The sequence below is a fragment of the Arachis hypogaea genome, chromosome 2, assembly GCF_003086295.3.
Source record: "Arachis hypogaea cultivar Tifrunner chromosome 2, arahy.Tifrunner.gnm2.J5K5, whole genome shotgun sequence".
In the NCBI taxonomy this organism is placed as follows: Eukaryota; Viridiplantae; Streptophyta; class Magnoliopsida; order Fabales; family Fabaceae; genus Arachis; species Arachis hypogaea.
The window spans coordinates 59,397,430-59,413,317 of NC_092037.1; the positions used below are offsets into that span (position 1 = coordinate 59,397,430).

The 15,888-nt window shown below is 39.0% G+C and overlaps 1 protein-coding gene across 1 annotated transcript; it reads right to left on the minus strand.

Annotated features, from left to right (window-relative positions):
* Positions 1-12,191: 12,191 nt before the first annotated feature.
* On the minus strand, positions 12,192-15,439 carry LOC140177014 (uncharacterized). The gene is made up of 6 exons (XM_072209151.1): positions 15,223-15,439; positions 14,541-14,930; positions 13,847-13,924; positions 13,703-13,782; positions 13,124-13,435; positions 12,192-12,800 (listed from the first exon to the last, which is right to left on the minus strand). The coding sequence occupies exons 1-6, from the start codon at positions 15,437-15,439 to the stop codon at positions 12,192-12,194; spliced, it is 1,686 nt and encodes a 561-aa protein (XP_072065252.1).
* Positions 15,440-15,888: the final 449 nt, after the last annotated feature.

Consider the following 15,888-nt stretch of genomic DNA (forward strand, 5'->3'; position numbering starts at 1 on the left):
ATGAATTGGTTACTTGCAACCATTTCAATCAGCTCTTGAGCTTCTGTAGGTGTCTTCTTCAGATGAAGAGATCCTTCAGCAGAGCTATCCAAAGACATCTTGGACAGTTCAGACAGACCATCATAGAAAATACCTATGATGCTCCATTCAGAAAGCATGTCAGAGGGACACTTTCTGATTAATTGTTTGTATCTTTCCCAAACTTCATAGAGGGATTCTCCTTCCTTCTGTCTGAAGGTTTGGACTTCCACTCTAAGCTTACTCAATTTTTGAGGTGGAAAGAACTTTGCCAAGAAGGCATTGACTAGCTTTTCCCAAGAGTTCAGGCTTTCTTTAGGTTGTGAGTCCAACCATATTCTAGCTTTGTCTCTTACAGCAAAAGGGAATAGCATAAGTCTGTAGACCTCAGGGTCAACCCCATTAGTCTTGACAGTGTCACAGATTTGCAAGAACTCAGCTAAAAACTGAGGAGGATCTTCCAATGGAAGTCCATGGAACTTGCAATTTTGTTGCATTAGAGAAACTAATTGAGGCTTAAGCTCAAAGTTGTTTGCTCCAATGGCAGGGATAGAGATGCTTCTCCCATAGAAGTCGGGAGTAGGTGCAGTAAAGTCACCCAGCACCTTCCTTGCATTGTTGGCATTGTTGTTGTTTTCGGCTGCCATGGGTTCTTCTTCTTTGAAGATTTCTGTTCGGTCCTCTACAGAGAGTTGTGCCTTGGCTTCTCTTAGCTTTCGCTTCAAGGTCCTTTCAGGTTCAGGATCAGCCTCAACAAGAATGCTTTTGTCCTTGCTCCTGCTCATAAGAAAGAAAAGAGAACAAGAAAATGTGGAATCCTCTATGTCACAGTATAGAGATTCCTTGAGGTGTCAGAGGAAAAGAAAAATAGAAGGCAGAAGTAGAAAATTTGAACTTATCAAAGAAGATGGAGTTCGAATTTTGCATTAAGGAATAGTGTTAATCCATAAATAGAAGGATGTGAGAAGAGGGGAAGTAATTTTCGAAAATCAAGTAAAAGATTTTGAAAACATTTTGAAAAACACTAATTGATTTTCGAAAATAAAAGTGGGAAAGAAATCAAGTGATTTTTGAAAAAGAATTTGAAATTAGAAATCAAAAAGATTTGATTGAAAGTTATTTTGAAAAAGATGTGGTTAAGAAGATATGATTGGTTTTAAAAAGATGTGATTGAGAAGATATGATTTGAAAAACATTCTTACAAAAAATTTGATTTTGAAAATTATTGACTTGGCTATCAAGAAAAGATATGATTCAAACATTAAACCTTTCTCAACAGAAAAGGCAACATACTTGAAATGTTGAATCAAATCATTAATTGATAGCAAGTATCTTTGAAAATGGAAAGAAATTGAATTTGAAAAAGATTTGATTGAAAAGATATGATTTGAAAAAGATTTGATTTTGAAAAGATTTTGAAAACTTGAAAAAAATTTGCATTGAAAACAAAATCTTCCCTCTTGTGCCATCCTGGTGTTAAACGCCCAGAATGGTGCACATTCTGGCGTTTAACGCCCAAAACTCTACCCTTTTGGGCGTTAAACGCCCAACCAGGCACCCTGGCTGGCGTTTAAACACCAGTCTGTCCTTCTTCACTGGGCGTTTTGAACGCCTAGCTTTTTATGTGTAATTCCTCTGCTGTATGTTCTGAATCTTCAACTCTCTATATTATTGACTTGAAAAGACACAAATTAAAAATATTTTTGGATTTTTAATAGTGAGGAAAAATCAAAATGCAACTAAAATCAAATAATAATGCATGCAAGACACCAAACTTAGCAATTTGTATGCTACTGATACTAATGAGAATGCATATGAGACATATAAACACTCAAGTCAAGAGGAATTAAAGATCAGAGTAATGAAATCATCAAGAACATCTTGAAGATCACTAAGACACATGAATGAATGCAAGAAAAACAGAAACATGCAATTGACACCAAACTTAAAATGAGAATAGAGTCTCAACGGGAAAAATATTTTTGGTTTTTATGATTTTGTAAATTTTTTTTTGTGCTTTTTCGAAAATTAAGTGGAAAAAGATATCAAAATTCTTAATGAGAATTCTAGGAATCATGCAATGTTTAGTCTAAGACTCCGGTCCAGGAATTAGACATGGCTTCACAGCCAGCCAAGCTTTCAAAGAAAGCTTCGGTCCAAAACACTAGACATGGCCAAAGGCCAGCCAAGCCTTAGCAGATCACTGCTCCAATAGCAAGATTGATAGAAATCAACAAGCTCTTGTGATGATAAGTTGAAACCTCGGTCCAATGAAATTAGACATGGCTTCACAGCCAGCTAGATTTCAACAGATCATCTTGAAACACTAGAATTCATTCTTAAGAACTCTGAAGAAAAAATACCTAATCTAAGCAACAAGATGAACCGTCAGTTGTCCATACTCGAACAATCCCCGGCAACGGTGCCAAAAACTTGGTGGACGAAATTGTGATCACTACAACTTCGCACAACTAACCAGCAAGTGTACTGGATCGTCCAAGTAATAAACCTTACGCGAGTAAGGGTCGATCCCACAGAGATTGTTGGTATGAAGCAAGCTATGGTCACCTTGTAAATCTTAGTCAGGAAAACTCAAATGGATATGGGTGATATACGAATAAAACATAAAGATAAAGATAGAGACACTTATGTAATTCATTGGTGGGAATTTCAGATAAGCGTATGAAGATACTTGTCCCTTCCGTCTCTCTGCTTTCCTACTGTCTTCATCCAATCCTTCTTACTCCTTTCCATGGCAAGCTTATGCAAGGGTTTCACCGTTGTCAGTGGCTACCTCCCATCCTCTCAGTGGAAATGTTCAACGCACCCCGTCACGGCACGGCTATCCATCTGTCGGTTCTCAATCAGGCCGGAATAGAATCCAGTGATTCTTTTGCGTCTGTCACTAACGCCCCGCCTTCAGGAGTTTGAAGCTCGTCACAGTCATTCAATCATTGAATCCTACTCAGAATACCACAGACAAGGTTAGACCTTCCGGATTTTCTTGAATGCCGCCATCAGTTCTAGCCTATACCATGAAGACTCTGATCTCACAGAATGGCTGGCTCGGTTGTCAGGCGAGCGCTCGGTTGTCAGGCGATCAACCATGCATCGTGTATCAGGAATCCAAGAGATATTCACCCAATCTAAGGTAGAACGGAGGTGGTTGTCAGGCACACGTTCATAGGTGAGAATGATGATGAGTGTCACGGATCATCACATTCATCAAGTTGAAGAACAAGTGATATCTTAGAACAAGAACAAGCGGAATTGAATAGAAGAACAATAGTAATTGCATTAATACTCGAGGTACAGCAGAGCTCCACACCTTAATCTATGGTGTGTAGAAACTCCACCGTTGAAAATACATAAGAACAAGGTCTAGGTATGGCCGAATGGCCAGCCTCCCAAAGAGGGTTCAATCATAAAAACATGATCAAAAGCTTTTTAAATACAATAGTAAAAGGTCCTATATATAGAGAACTAGTAGCCTAGGGTGTACAGAGATGAGTAAATGACATAAAAATCCACTTCCGAGCCCACTTGGTGTGTGCTTGGGCTGAGCATTGAAGCATTTTCGTGTAGAGACTCTTCTTGGAGTTAAACGCCAGCTTTTATGCCAGTTTGGCCGTTTAACTCCCATTCTTGTGCCAGTTCCGGCGTTTAACGCTGGGAATTCTGAGGGTGACTTTGAACGCCGGTTTGGGCCATCAAATCTTGGGCAAAGTATGGACTATCATATATTGCTGGAAAGCCCAGGATGTCTACTTTCCAACACCGTTGAGAGCGCGCCAATTGGGTTTCTGTAGCTCCAGAAAATCCGCTTTGAGTGCAGGGAGGTCAGAATCCAACAGCATCTGCAGTCCTTTTTAGTCTCTGAATCAGATTTTTGCTCAGGTCCCTCAATTTCAGCCAGAAAATACCTGAAATCACAAAAAAACACACAAACTCATAGTAAAGTCCAGAAAAGTGAATTTTAACTAAAAAATAATAAAAATATACTAAAAACTAACTAGATCATACTAAAAACATACTAAAAACAATGCCAAAAAGCGTACAAATTATCCGCTCATCAACCTCTAATTGGGAACTCTAGCAAAGCTAAGTCACAATCTGAAAAGTTCACCCAGTTATGTGTCTGTGGCATGTATGTATCCGGTGGTAATACTAGAAGACAGAGTGCTTTGGGCCACAGCCAAGACTCATAAAGTAGCTATATTCAAGAATCAACATACTTAACTAGGAGAATCAATAACACTATCTGAATTCTGAGTTCCTATAGATGCCAATCATTCTAAACTTCAAAGGATAAAGTGAGATGCCAAAACTGTTCAAGAAGCAAAAAGCTACTAGTCCCGCTCATCTAATTGGAGCTAAGTTTCTTTGATATTTTGGAGTCTATAGTATATTCTATTCTTTTTATTCTATTTTGATTTTCAGTTGCTTGGGGACAAGCAACAATTTAAGTTTGGTTTTGTGATGAGCGGATAATTTATACGCTTTTTGGCATTGTTTTTAGTATGTTTTTAGTATATTTTAGTTAGTTTTTATTACATTTTCATTAGTTTTTAGTTAAAATTTACTTTTCTGGGCTTTACTATGAGTTTGTGTGTTTTTCTGTGATTTCAGGTATTTTCTGACTGAAATTGAGGGACCTGAGCAAAAATCTGATTTAGAGGCTGAAAAGGACCGCAGATGCTGTTGGATTCTGACCTCCCTGCACTCGAAGTGGATTTTCTGGAGCTAAAAAAGCCCAATTGGCACGCTCTTAATTGCGTTGGAAATTAGACATCCTGGGCTTTCCAGCAATGTATAATAGTCCATACTTTGCCCAAGATTTGATGGCCCAAACTAGCGTTGCAAATCAGCTTTAGAATTCCCAGCGTTTAACGCCGGAACTGGCACAAAAATTGGAGTTAAACGCCCAAACTGGCATAAAAGCTGGCGTTTAACTCCAGAAAAAGTCTCTACACATGAAAGCTTCAATGCTCAGCCCAAGCACACACCAAGTGGACCCAGAAGTGGATTTTTACGTCATTTACTCATTTCTGTATACCCTAGGTTACTAGTTCACTATTAATAGGACCTTTTGATATTGTATCTACACCTCATGACACATTACACGTTTCTTACTGTACCTTTCACGGCATGAGTCTCTAAACCCCATGGTTGGGGGTGAGGAGCTCTGCTGTGTCCTGATGGATTAATGCAATTACTACTGTTTTTCATTCAATCACGCTTGCTTCCATTCTAAGATATCACTTGTTCTTCAACTTGATGAATGTGATGATCCGTGACACTCATCATCATTCTCACCTATGAACGTGTGCCTGACAACCACCTCCGTTCTACTTTAGATTGAGTGAATATCTCTTAGATTTCTTAACTAGAATCTTCGTGGTATAAGCTAGAATTGATGGCGGCATTCAAGAGAATCCGGAAGGTCTAAACCTTGTCTGTGGTATTCTGAGTAGGATTCAAGGGTTGAATGTCTGTGACGAGCTTCAAACTCCTGAGGGCTGGGCGTTAGTGACAGACGCAAAAGAATCACTCGATTCTATTCCAACCTGATTGAGAACCGACAGATGATTAGCCGTGCTGTGACAGAGCGCGTTGAACATTTTCACTGAGAGGATGGGAGGTAGCCATTGACAACGGTAAAACCCTACATACAGCTTGCCATGGAAGGAGCCTTGCGTGCATGAAGAAGAAGACAGTAGGAAAGCAGAGATTCAGAAGATAGAGCATCTCCAAAACCTCAACCTGTTCTCCATTACTGCAAACAAGTAATTATTTCATGTTCTTTTACTTTCCACAATCAAACCTAAGAATTATTGATATCCTGACTAAGAGTTACAAGATAACCATAGCTTGCTTCAAGCCGACAATCTCCGTGGGATCGACCCTTACTCACGTAAGGTATTACTTGGACGACCCAGTGCACTTGCTGGTTAGTTGTTCGGAATTGCAAAAAGTGTGATTGCAATTTCGTGCACCAGTCCTTAGGTAGTTAGGTGCATCATTAATATTGAATTTTTGCTATGCTTATTCAGTAGGTAACCTACACATTGATAAATTCCTTATTCAATACCACATTCATGATTAATGAAATATTCCTTCATACTAGTGTAGGAATGGGACAACGAGGCAACCGTTACTTGTACCACTTGCTAGAGCCTGTTTGGTTTTTAATGCCACTCGTGTTTTGCCAGCATCTCTTGAGGGTCAAGTTGAATATTCTCACTGCTGGGTTTTATATGTATTTCATTTAAATACAGATCTTGAGAAACTATGGAAGCATCCATCTCAACCAGGGTTTATGGCAAAGGTTATTAGCTCTAGTATTAATGTCTTATCTATGTAGCATCTTCTTGCCTCATTTTATCCCCTAGAGATATTTTTCATATGAACCAGTGGATGGATAGGTGAGAGTTCTGAGACTTAAAGGAAGAAGAATGGGAGTGTTCGCCATCCGATCCCTACATCATCCATGTCCCATTGGACTTACAGTTGCAAAGGTAAGAACACATTTAGATGCCAGTGGATTTTTCTGACATGCTTTCACCAATCACAATATTATGTACTCTTCTATTGAATTATTGATTGGTATCACTTGTCCCTCATGCATATTTTAAAAAAAATTGGAGACCACCAAACCACTGAAGTCTTAATTGTGCAAAAAGTATCCTACCTCCTTTGTTCTTCATAGATTTCTATGTATCTTCTCTTAGCGTTGCTGGATTGTTGCAAGCCTATGAACAATTAATTTCATATTTAAAGAAGATTTAGGATCTTGGGCAGTTGGTTTGAAAGATTGGATTTGTCTTATGAAAGATCAAACCATAGCTAAGAAGATTGGTTTAGAATGTTACAGGCCAATAGAAGATTAAATTCAAAAGTTTTCAGCTCTTACACTAGCTTTTTTGCCTCTCACAGTAACGCTATTCTCTAAGAAAGGGTTCAAGGACCATTTTTTCAAGTACAAAAGATACACAAGTACATAGCTATCAAGCATGCAGTTGAAGCTTGACGATCTTTGTGAGCAGTTAAACAGCACTAAAGAGCTCTCAACTGCTTCCTTCAACAAATTATCAAACAAGGATGGAGAAGTGCAATCGAGTTAAGCGTTTGGCGCTGAGAAAATAAAATTTGTTGATTGTGGTTGTTGGCACTGTGAACAACATTATGACCTTTCCAATGAATTGTGATTATGAAGCTCTTCTGTTTACTCAACATTTTATGACACTCTTTTGATTATTCGCTAATTCACTTTGTTAGCAGGTTTATAGTTTTGGATTCTTTAGTAAATTCATGATTCATGATTTTCCTTCTTCATATATTTTTAAATTCTTAGATTAATTGCTAAAAAACAAAAGTTAGTAGGCTACTTTTAAAGATACAATTTTAGATCATTGTTAACACTTATATTGCTACATTGATGTAATATAGTTATAAGCTTGTAGTATTTTTTTATTGTTTAGATTGTAACATGGTTTATTATTTTTCAAGAGAAATTTGTGTATCAATATTTTAAATTTAATGAAATATCTCATTTTTTTAGTAATTAATTTCAGTATATTTATATTATGCATAATAATTATTTTTGGCAAAAATATATACTAGATTCTAGAAAAAAGATAGTTCATTACTTCTAAGAAAATGAGTATAATATAACGAAAAAAACTCTTAAGATTTTAGCGGCAATAGTAATGGCAACTAAAAGTGAATAATATTACAATTTTAGAATTATTCTTAGTGGCCATATAAATTGTCGGTAAAATAGGATTTGGCGATAATAGTAATGGCCACTAAAAGTGAATAATATTACAATCTTAGAATTACTTTCGGTGGCCATATAAATTGCCAAGAAAATGGCCGCTAAAAGTTATATACTTTTTGCGACCATTAAAACGGTCTTTACCGGCAAATGTTATAATTGCCGCTAAAACCTTTTAGCGACAAAGCATAAGATGGCTAATGTCTAATTGCCGATAAATATATTAGTAACTATTTTTATTGCCGCTAAAAGTAAAATAAATGGCTGCTAAAAATAATTTTTCTTGTAATGCCACCAATGCATACCACAGAGAAAAGAAACGCAAAATAATGATGTCCACCACACACGATTACGTTCATACTTTGACTTCTTTTTTTCCTCTTTTCTCGTTGGAGGGAACGTGAATTCAAAACGTGGTTGGAAAAACACAGAGTACTTCCACTTTTATAGGAGTTGCGAGAGGATTGGTGTACCAAGGTTATAGTGTCAACAGTAGAGACTGCTTCCATTGTGACTATGGAAAAAAGAAGAAGAAGAAGAAGAAGAAAGGTTGTAGTGATGGCGCAAAGAATGCTTCTGTTCTTGTATGGATACCTGGAGGGAGAGCTCAGTCTCTGGGAGTCGACACCGAGTTATTATCTTTGGTGTCAACCTTTAAGCCTTATGTTAATCCAAGCTTTACTCCAAGAGGGTGTCCAATCGCGTAGAGCTTTGAGCAAGAAATAGGGGGAGTGTACCTGCAAAGGCACTCCGAAGCTTAAGTTAGTATTGAGAATTCAATGTATCCTTTAGGATAGGAGATCATACCTTTTTATAGGTGATAATGTATAAATCGGTTATGTTCCTGCTTTATTGCCTGTATTAAAAAGCAATAATAAGGGTTTGGACGTTTCACTTTTGTGAAGCAGTCTGTTAAGCTGATTTGTAACGTCACTTTTTAATAAATGACATTGATTGTCAATTAGTAACTGTAATGCCGATTAATGACGTAAATTGCCGAGTAATGACTGCAATGCCAAACTATAACGCCAATTTCCTGGGTAATAATGTGAATAAAGCCGAGTTATAGATGATAAAGCCGATTTATGATATTGGATTTGTAATGGCCAGACCAGAGCCCCCAAGCTTAGCCTGGAAAAATGTTTAATGAAGCAGGTTGAGCTTTTAATGATGTATGAGTCGGCTACTGAACAATTCGGCGTGTGCTTCTACCTTGTAGCCCCAGGTCAAGGTGCTTTATTGAACAGTTACTGAGACTATAGGCTTTCATGATTAGGATAGAGAAATAATTAAATGAAGGTATTAATGAGTTTGCGTATTTCCAATGTGGGTTTACTAGGTCTGATGTGACTGATTTGATGGGAAGTGGAAGCGAGATTTTAGGTTAAAGTGTGTGAATTAAAGCTTAGGAATTCTGAAGGTTTGCATGCTTGCTGTTTTATGTTTTCTCAAGCATTTTCAACCAAAAATGAGTAAAAGAGGTGAGTGTCTCTTAGTTTTTCTTGGTTTTTCTGCTTAATCGTGTTCTCTTCTTCTCCTTCTCTGCTTCTATTTTTCAAAATGGGTTATGAGAAAGAAACGAAAGGGGAGGTAGACTGGTCTTATGACTGGGTGAATGATGATGTAAGGGATCGTGTTTCTCTGTTTTTGGATGTTGGTGCTATGAATGAGATAGATTAGTCTAAGGTTGCTAGGGTTAATTTTGGGGTTCGATTAGAGCTGCTCCCCTGTACGGTTGATGATAGGGTTTTTCATAGAGGGGAGGATTTTGAGCATTTTTTTATGTATAGTTGTGTTTTTGAGGAACTAAGGGTGAGAATTCCTTTCAGTGATTTTGAGTGTAAAGTCTGAAGCAATTGAATTGTGCGCCTTCACAACTTCACCCCAATGGTTGGGCTTTCCTTCGGGCGTTTGAGATTCTTATGGAATTTGTGGAAGAAAATCCATCAGTGGAGTTGTTTTTCTCATTGTTTAAGGTGAAGGGTGTTTGGAAGGGTGGTTGGGTAAACTTGAACAGCTCTCCGGGTTTGGTGTGTTCAAGTTATACAAATCATCTTTTAAGAATTTTAAGGAAATGTACCTTAAGGTCAGTAGCTGCGAGGATGACTTTCCATTCTATGTGGACGAGCATTTGGGGGAAAATTTTCCTCTCTGGTGGTGTTCAAAGCCTCAAAATATTTTGGGGCCTGAAACTATAAGTCCAAAAGATGAGTGCATAATTGAGCTTTTGACTGAGATCATTGATCGGAAGGAGTTGATTTCTGTTTATGCTCTGCTGCAGTGGGAGGAAAATAAGGCTCCTGTGATAGATTATCTGGGTAAGATTTTGAATTGTGGATATTGTATCATATCTGAGGTTTTTTAAACAGGTTTTTGTTTTTCTTGTTTTTCAGGTGGTAAGTACCCAGGTGTATCTGCAGCGAGTTTGAGGTCTCGGGTGAAGAGAAAAGGTTTGGATAAAGAGGTATCCTCGTCAAAGGCAGATAAGGTCGGTGTTAGCGAGGTTGATCAGCCATGGCCAGGGAGGAGGAAAGTTATTGCTAAGAAGAAAAAAGGTGATGTGGTAGATTTGTCGGACGTTTCTGATTATGAGAAAGATGATGTTCCGATGGAAGAGGTTCATAAGTTTTATGATAACCAGAAGAGGTTGCATGGTTTTGTTGAGCGGAGTGAGGGGTCATCGCTCTGGGGGAAAAATTATCCTTTCATGATCACTGCTGATGAGGTATGCCAGACCCCGTCTGATGTTAGTTTGGCGGAAGAGGTGGGGGATGTGGCAATTGATCAATATATGCAGGTGACTTCTATCTTGTGAGGTAAAAAGTTTTGTGTTTGTATTTTATTTTTTGGAAAAGTAATGTGTTAATGTTTGCTCCTTAGGTTGTGGGTTTGCGGCTGGCGAGTTTAGGACGGAGCCGTGAAAAGATTCATCGAAGGTTGGTTGAGAAAAAGGAGGATCCGAGTTTGAGGGTAGAGTTGGCTATAAAGGTTGCCAAGGTTTCCGAGCTGGAGGTGAAGTTAGTTGAGGTTGAGAAACATTTGAAAGAGGTGAAAGAGAGCTATGCCAAAGATGTTGAAGATTTAAAGAAGAAAGAAGCAGACTTATCTTCTATGAGTACCCGTGTGATCGAGGTTACTGCTCGGTTGAAGGAGGTGGAGAAGAACAAGCAAGGAGAAATTATTGATTCCTTCCTTGAAGGATTTGAGAGTGTTGTTCTTCAGGCGAGGTTTCTGGCTCCCGAGGTGGATTTCTCGGCAATGGATCCAGGGAAAATAGTGTAGGATGGCGTTATGGTTGAAGATGATGGTGCTGCTGAGCAAGGAGATGAAAATGTTTGATATGTATTCGGTCTAGTTTTGTTTTGTTTTTGGTTGAGGACTATGTTGCTCCCGTGTTGGGCTTTTCTGCTTGTAACTTATGTTTTGCTACTATTTTTTGGAAAACAAACTTTGATATTTCTGTTTACATGTTGTTTCTGCATGTTATGACTATAATATAGTATTGTTGTTTGTATGATATGTGGGTGTTTTTCTGGTTTGTGGCTGTGGCATTGATGCCAAATATGGTAGTAATGTTATTAATTTGATGGAGAATTATCATGTAGAGGCCGATTAGGCCAAATTTGTGATGCCGGATCAAAAAATTGTATTATGTTCTAGTGAGCCACAATGATTTTGATTTAAAATCGGCTAACATGTATTTGGTTGCGAAGGATTTGTTCGGCAGTTTGTTAGTCTCGCCTGCTATTTGTTAATTTTTGCAGAATAGTCGGGTTAGGATCATCATAGTGTTATGATTCTTACTAAAATATTTGATGCATTTGTTGAATTCTGAATGACTGTGTTCCGATTTGGATTGGTAATTTGTTTGGTAAATCCTGTATGATTGGCTTGCGATTAAGATCAGAAATTTGGCTGAATGATCCGAGTCCGATTTGGATCAAACTTTGTATAAATTATCGGTTTCTGGTTTAGATCGGACATTTGTTTGAATGAGTTTCTGTTATAAGTTCTGCTATCGGATTCATTGGTTGTATCGGAGTATTGGGTTCCGTTTTAAGGTCGGCAGTCGGATTGACTGATTGTTTCTGAGTGATCGGGTTCCGTTTTAAGGTCGGTAGTCAGAATGACTGAGTGTATCCGAGTGATCGGATTCCGTTTTAAGGTCGGCAGTCAGAATGACTGATTGTATCCGAGTGGTCGGATTGACAGTATAGGTCGGCATTATATGAAGCGAGAAATGTAGAAAGTGATGAGTTGATAAAATAAAATATTTATTGAAGAACCTTTAATTCCAAAGGCCCAGGAAGGCTAGCCTGGTTAAAACCTCTCCAAGAAAAATCCTTGTGGGAAAAATCTTGGTAGTAGGAAAAAGAGTACTGGCCTATCCCTGGTTTTAACTATAATATAACTTTAAGGAAGATACATTCCATGTGTTAGGGAGATCTTTATCCACTAGAGTTTGTAGTTGGTAGGCTCCATTACCGATTACTTCTATGACTCGGTAAGGGCCATCCCAATTAGCTGCTAGTTTGCCATGTGATGATGGTCTCCTAGCTTGTTCTATTTTCCTAAGCACAAGGTCATTTGTACGGAAGGATCTTGGATGAAGTCTTTGGTTATATCTTCGGGCAATGTGCTGTTGCATGGCTAAATGTTTGATTGCTGTAGATGATCTGAGTTCTTCAATGAGATCAAGCTCGAATTGCCGAGCTATGTCTTGTGTTGTTTGGTCGGCCAATTCAGTGCGTAGTGAGGATTGGGAGATCTCTACTGGTATCATTGCGTCTGAACCGTAGACTAAATGGAAAGGTGTCTCCTTTGTGGTTGAGTGAATTGTTGTATTGTATCCCCATATGATCTCTGGGATAAGCTCGGCCCAGAGGCCTTTTGCATCATTCAGGTTCTTTCTTAGAGCATGTAGTATTACTTTATTTGCGGCTTCAGCTAATCCATTTGTTTGTGGGTGCTCTACTGATGAGAAGTGTTGTTTGATTTTCAAGTTCTGCAAGAAAGATGTAAATTTTTTATCGGCAAATTGGCGACCATTATCTGTGATAACGTGCCGAGGAATGCCGAACCGACAAATAATATATTTCCAAACAAAGGAAAGCATTTGTTGTGATGTAATCTTGGCTAGAGGTTGAGCCTCTATCCATTTGGAAAAATAATCAATTGCTACCACAAGAAATTTTACCTGACCTGCTGCTGTGGAAAAAGGTCCGAGGATATCTATGCCCCATTTGTTGAACGGCCAACTAACCTCGGAACAATGTAAGAGTTCGGCCGGGAGATGTGTAATCGGACTGTGTTTTTGGCAGTTGTTACAGTTTTAACTTTTGCTTGACAATCCTGTCGTATTGTCGGCCAATATAATCTAGCTCTGAGGATTTTTGAATACAGACTTTGGGCTCCGATGTGTGTACCACAAATCTCTTCATGTGCCTCAGCAAGTGCAAGCTCGGCTTCTGTTCTACAAAGACATTTGAGCAATGGACGAGAGAATCCCCGTCTATATAGGCAATTATTATAAATTGTAAAAAAGGAGGCTTGTCGGCGGAAGTGTCGAGCATTTTCGACGTTGCCTGGCAAGATCCCTGTCTGGAGATACTGTATGTATGGGGATCTCCAATCTGTTTCCTGTGTTACACTTAAGATTTATGTTAGTTCAATGCTTGGGTTGAGTAGTGTTGACTGATAAAGTGATGACCCATTTGGTTGAGTGCTGGCGAGTTTAGACAGAATGTCAGCTCGGCCATTACTTTCCCTTGGTATGTGCTGTATTTCGTATTTAGAAAATTTTGAAAGCAAATTTTGTACGACATCTAGGTATTTAGAAAGCAAAGGGTCCTTTACTTGGTATAAGTTGTTTACCTGTTGGACGATAAGCAAGGAGCCACAATATACCTTAAGTTCGGTGATGTTTAGGTCGGCAGCGAGTCTAAGGCCAGCAATTAGTGCTTCATACGCAATCTGATTATTGCTTGCTTTAAATGAAAAGTTAAGGGAAATGTTCAATGACGTTGCCGTGGCTATCGTCAAGTATGATACCTGCTCTACACCCTTGTGGGTTGGAGGACCCGTCGACGTATAAAGACCATTCGATGTAGTCTTCAATTGTAGTCGGTACTGAGAATTCGGAAATAAAGTCAGCCAAAAACTGGGATTTGATGGATGCTCGGCCTTCGTACTTGATATCAAATTCTGATAGCTCCACCAACCATTTTACTAGTTAGCCAACCAGCTCAGGTTTCTGAAGGACTTGTCACAAAGGTTAATCTGTTCGAACATGGATTTCATGGCTCTGAAAGTATGGTCGAAGTCTTCTGGCTGAAAAGACAAGGGCGAGGGCCAATTTCTCAATGCTCGGGTATCGAAGCTCGGCATTCTGTAATGTTTTGCTTGTCGAAGTCTTTTCTCTTTCTGCGACAAGAGCGGAGCTTATAGCCCAGTTAGTGACAGATAAATATAAGAATAATAGCTCCCCTTGTAGGGGGGTTTGCAAAATTGGTGGTTTTCAAAGAGTTTCTTTGATAGTTGTAAATGCTTGTTCGCATTCATCAGTCCATTGGAAAGCTTTTTTGTATTTTAAAGTTTGGAAAAAAACATGAGGATTTAGAAGCTAGGCAAGGTAAGAATCTAGAAAGTGCAGCAAGTCTCCCTGTTAACCGTTGGACTTCTTTGATTGTGTATGGACTTGTCATGTCTAAAATAGCTCGGCATTTTTCTAGATTTGCCTCAATACCTCGGCTAGTGAGCATGAAGCCGAGGAATTTACCGTTTTGAACACCAAATGCACACTTTTTGGGATTTAACTGCATGTTGTATTTTCTTAGCTGTCTGAAGATTTCGGTGAGGTCATCAAGGGGATTATTGCCGATCTTTGTCTTGGCGACCATATCGTCGACGTAGACCTCAATGTTCCTGCCGATTTGTTTGGCGAAGATTTTGTCCATTAGACGTTGATATGTCGCACCTGCATTCTTAAGGCCAAATGGCATGACTTTATAACAATAGTTTCCATATTCAGTAATAAAGGCTATCTTATTTTGATCGGTTGGATGCATTTGGATCTGGTTATAACCAGAATATGCATCCATAAAGCTGAGTTTCTCAAAACCAGAGGCATTATCAACTAAACAATCAATAGAGGGTAAAGGGTAGGAATCCTTGGGGCATGCTTTGTTGAGATCGGTGAAATCAACACACATGCGCCATTTACCATTATGTTTTTTAACCATGACAACGTTCGCCAGCCAAGTTGTGAATCTGATTTCTCAGATGAAGCCCGCGTTAATGAGCTTCTTGGTTTCTTCTAGGGAAGCCTGTTTTCGGTCGTGGCCGAGATTTCTCTTTTTCTGTGCTATAGGTCGGACATATGGATCTAAGGCTAACTTGTGTGATATGATGGATGGGTCGATGCATGCCTGGCATATCAACTGGGGTCCAAGCAAACAGGTCGGCATTTTGTTGTAAGAATGCTCGGAATGATGATTTTTCTTCTGAGGATAATGTTGAGCCGATGTATGTGAACTTGTCCGTGTTTTCTGTGAAATAGATTTTATCTAGGTCTTCTGTTAGGGTCGGCCTTTCCAGTGTTCCTGCTCTAGGATCTAGGTCGGCCAGCATGTGTTGGTTGTTCATGTTGCCGATATTGTGAACTTGGGCTTTGTGTTACGGTTAGGTCTTTTGAGACTATTGTTGTAGCACTCCTTGGCTTCTCGGGCATCACTATGAATGGTTGCAATTGTGTTGTCCTGCAAAGGAAACTTAACACAAAGATGAATTGTAGATACTATAGCGCCGAACCTATTTAAGAAAGGTCGGCCAAGTATTAAAATATAGGGACTGAAGCAATCAACAACTAAGTATTGAATGTCTAAAGTTTTTGACGAGGGAAACTTACCGAGTGTGGTTTGTAACCACACAGAGCCCATAACCGGGACTCGCTCACCTGAGAAACCTACCAAGTCACCAGTAGAAAGTTGGATGACGTTATTGCTTAGTTTTATTTTCTGGAATGTTGAGAAAAAGAGAACGTCGGCGCTACTGCCTGGGTCGAGCAACACCTTTTTAACTAGGAGATCTCCGAG

Coding starts and splice junctions, on each gene's coding strand:
- LOC140177014 (XM_072209151.1), bottom strand. CDS start 15,439: ATGAACAACCAACACATGCTGGCCGACCTAGATCCTAGAGCAGGAACA. Junction 13,925..14,540: donor CTTCATGCTCACTAGCCGAG/GTATTGAGGCAA, acceptor CCGAATTCTCAG/TACCGACTACAATTGAAGAC. Junction 12,801..13,123: donor GTCAAGCAAAAGTTAAAACT/GTAACAACTGCC, acceptor TCTTTCTTGCAG/AACTTGAAAATCAAACAACA.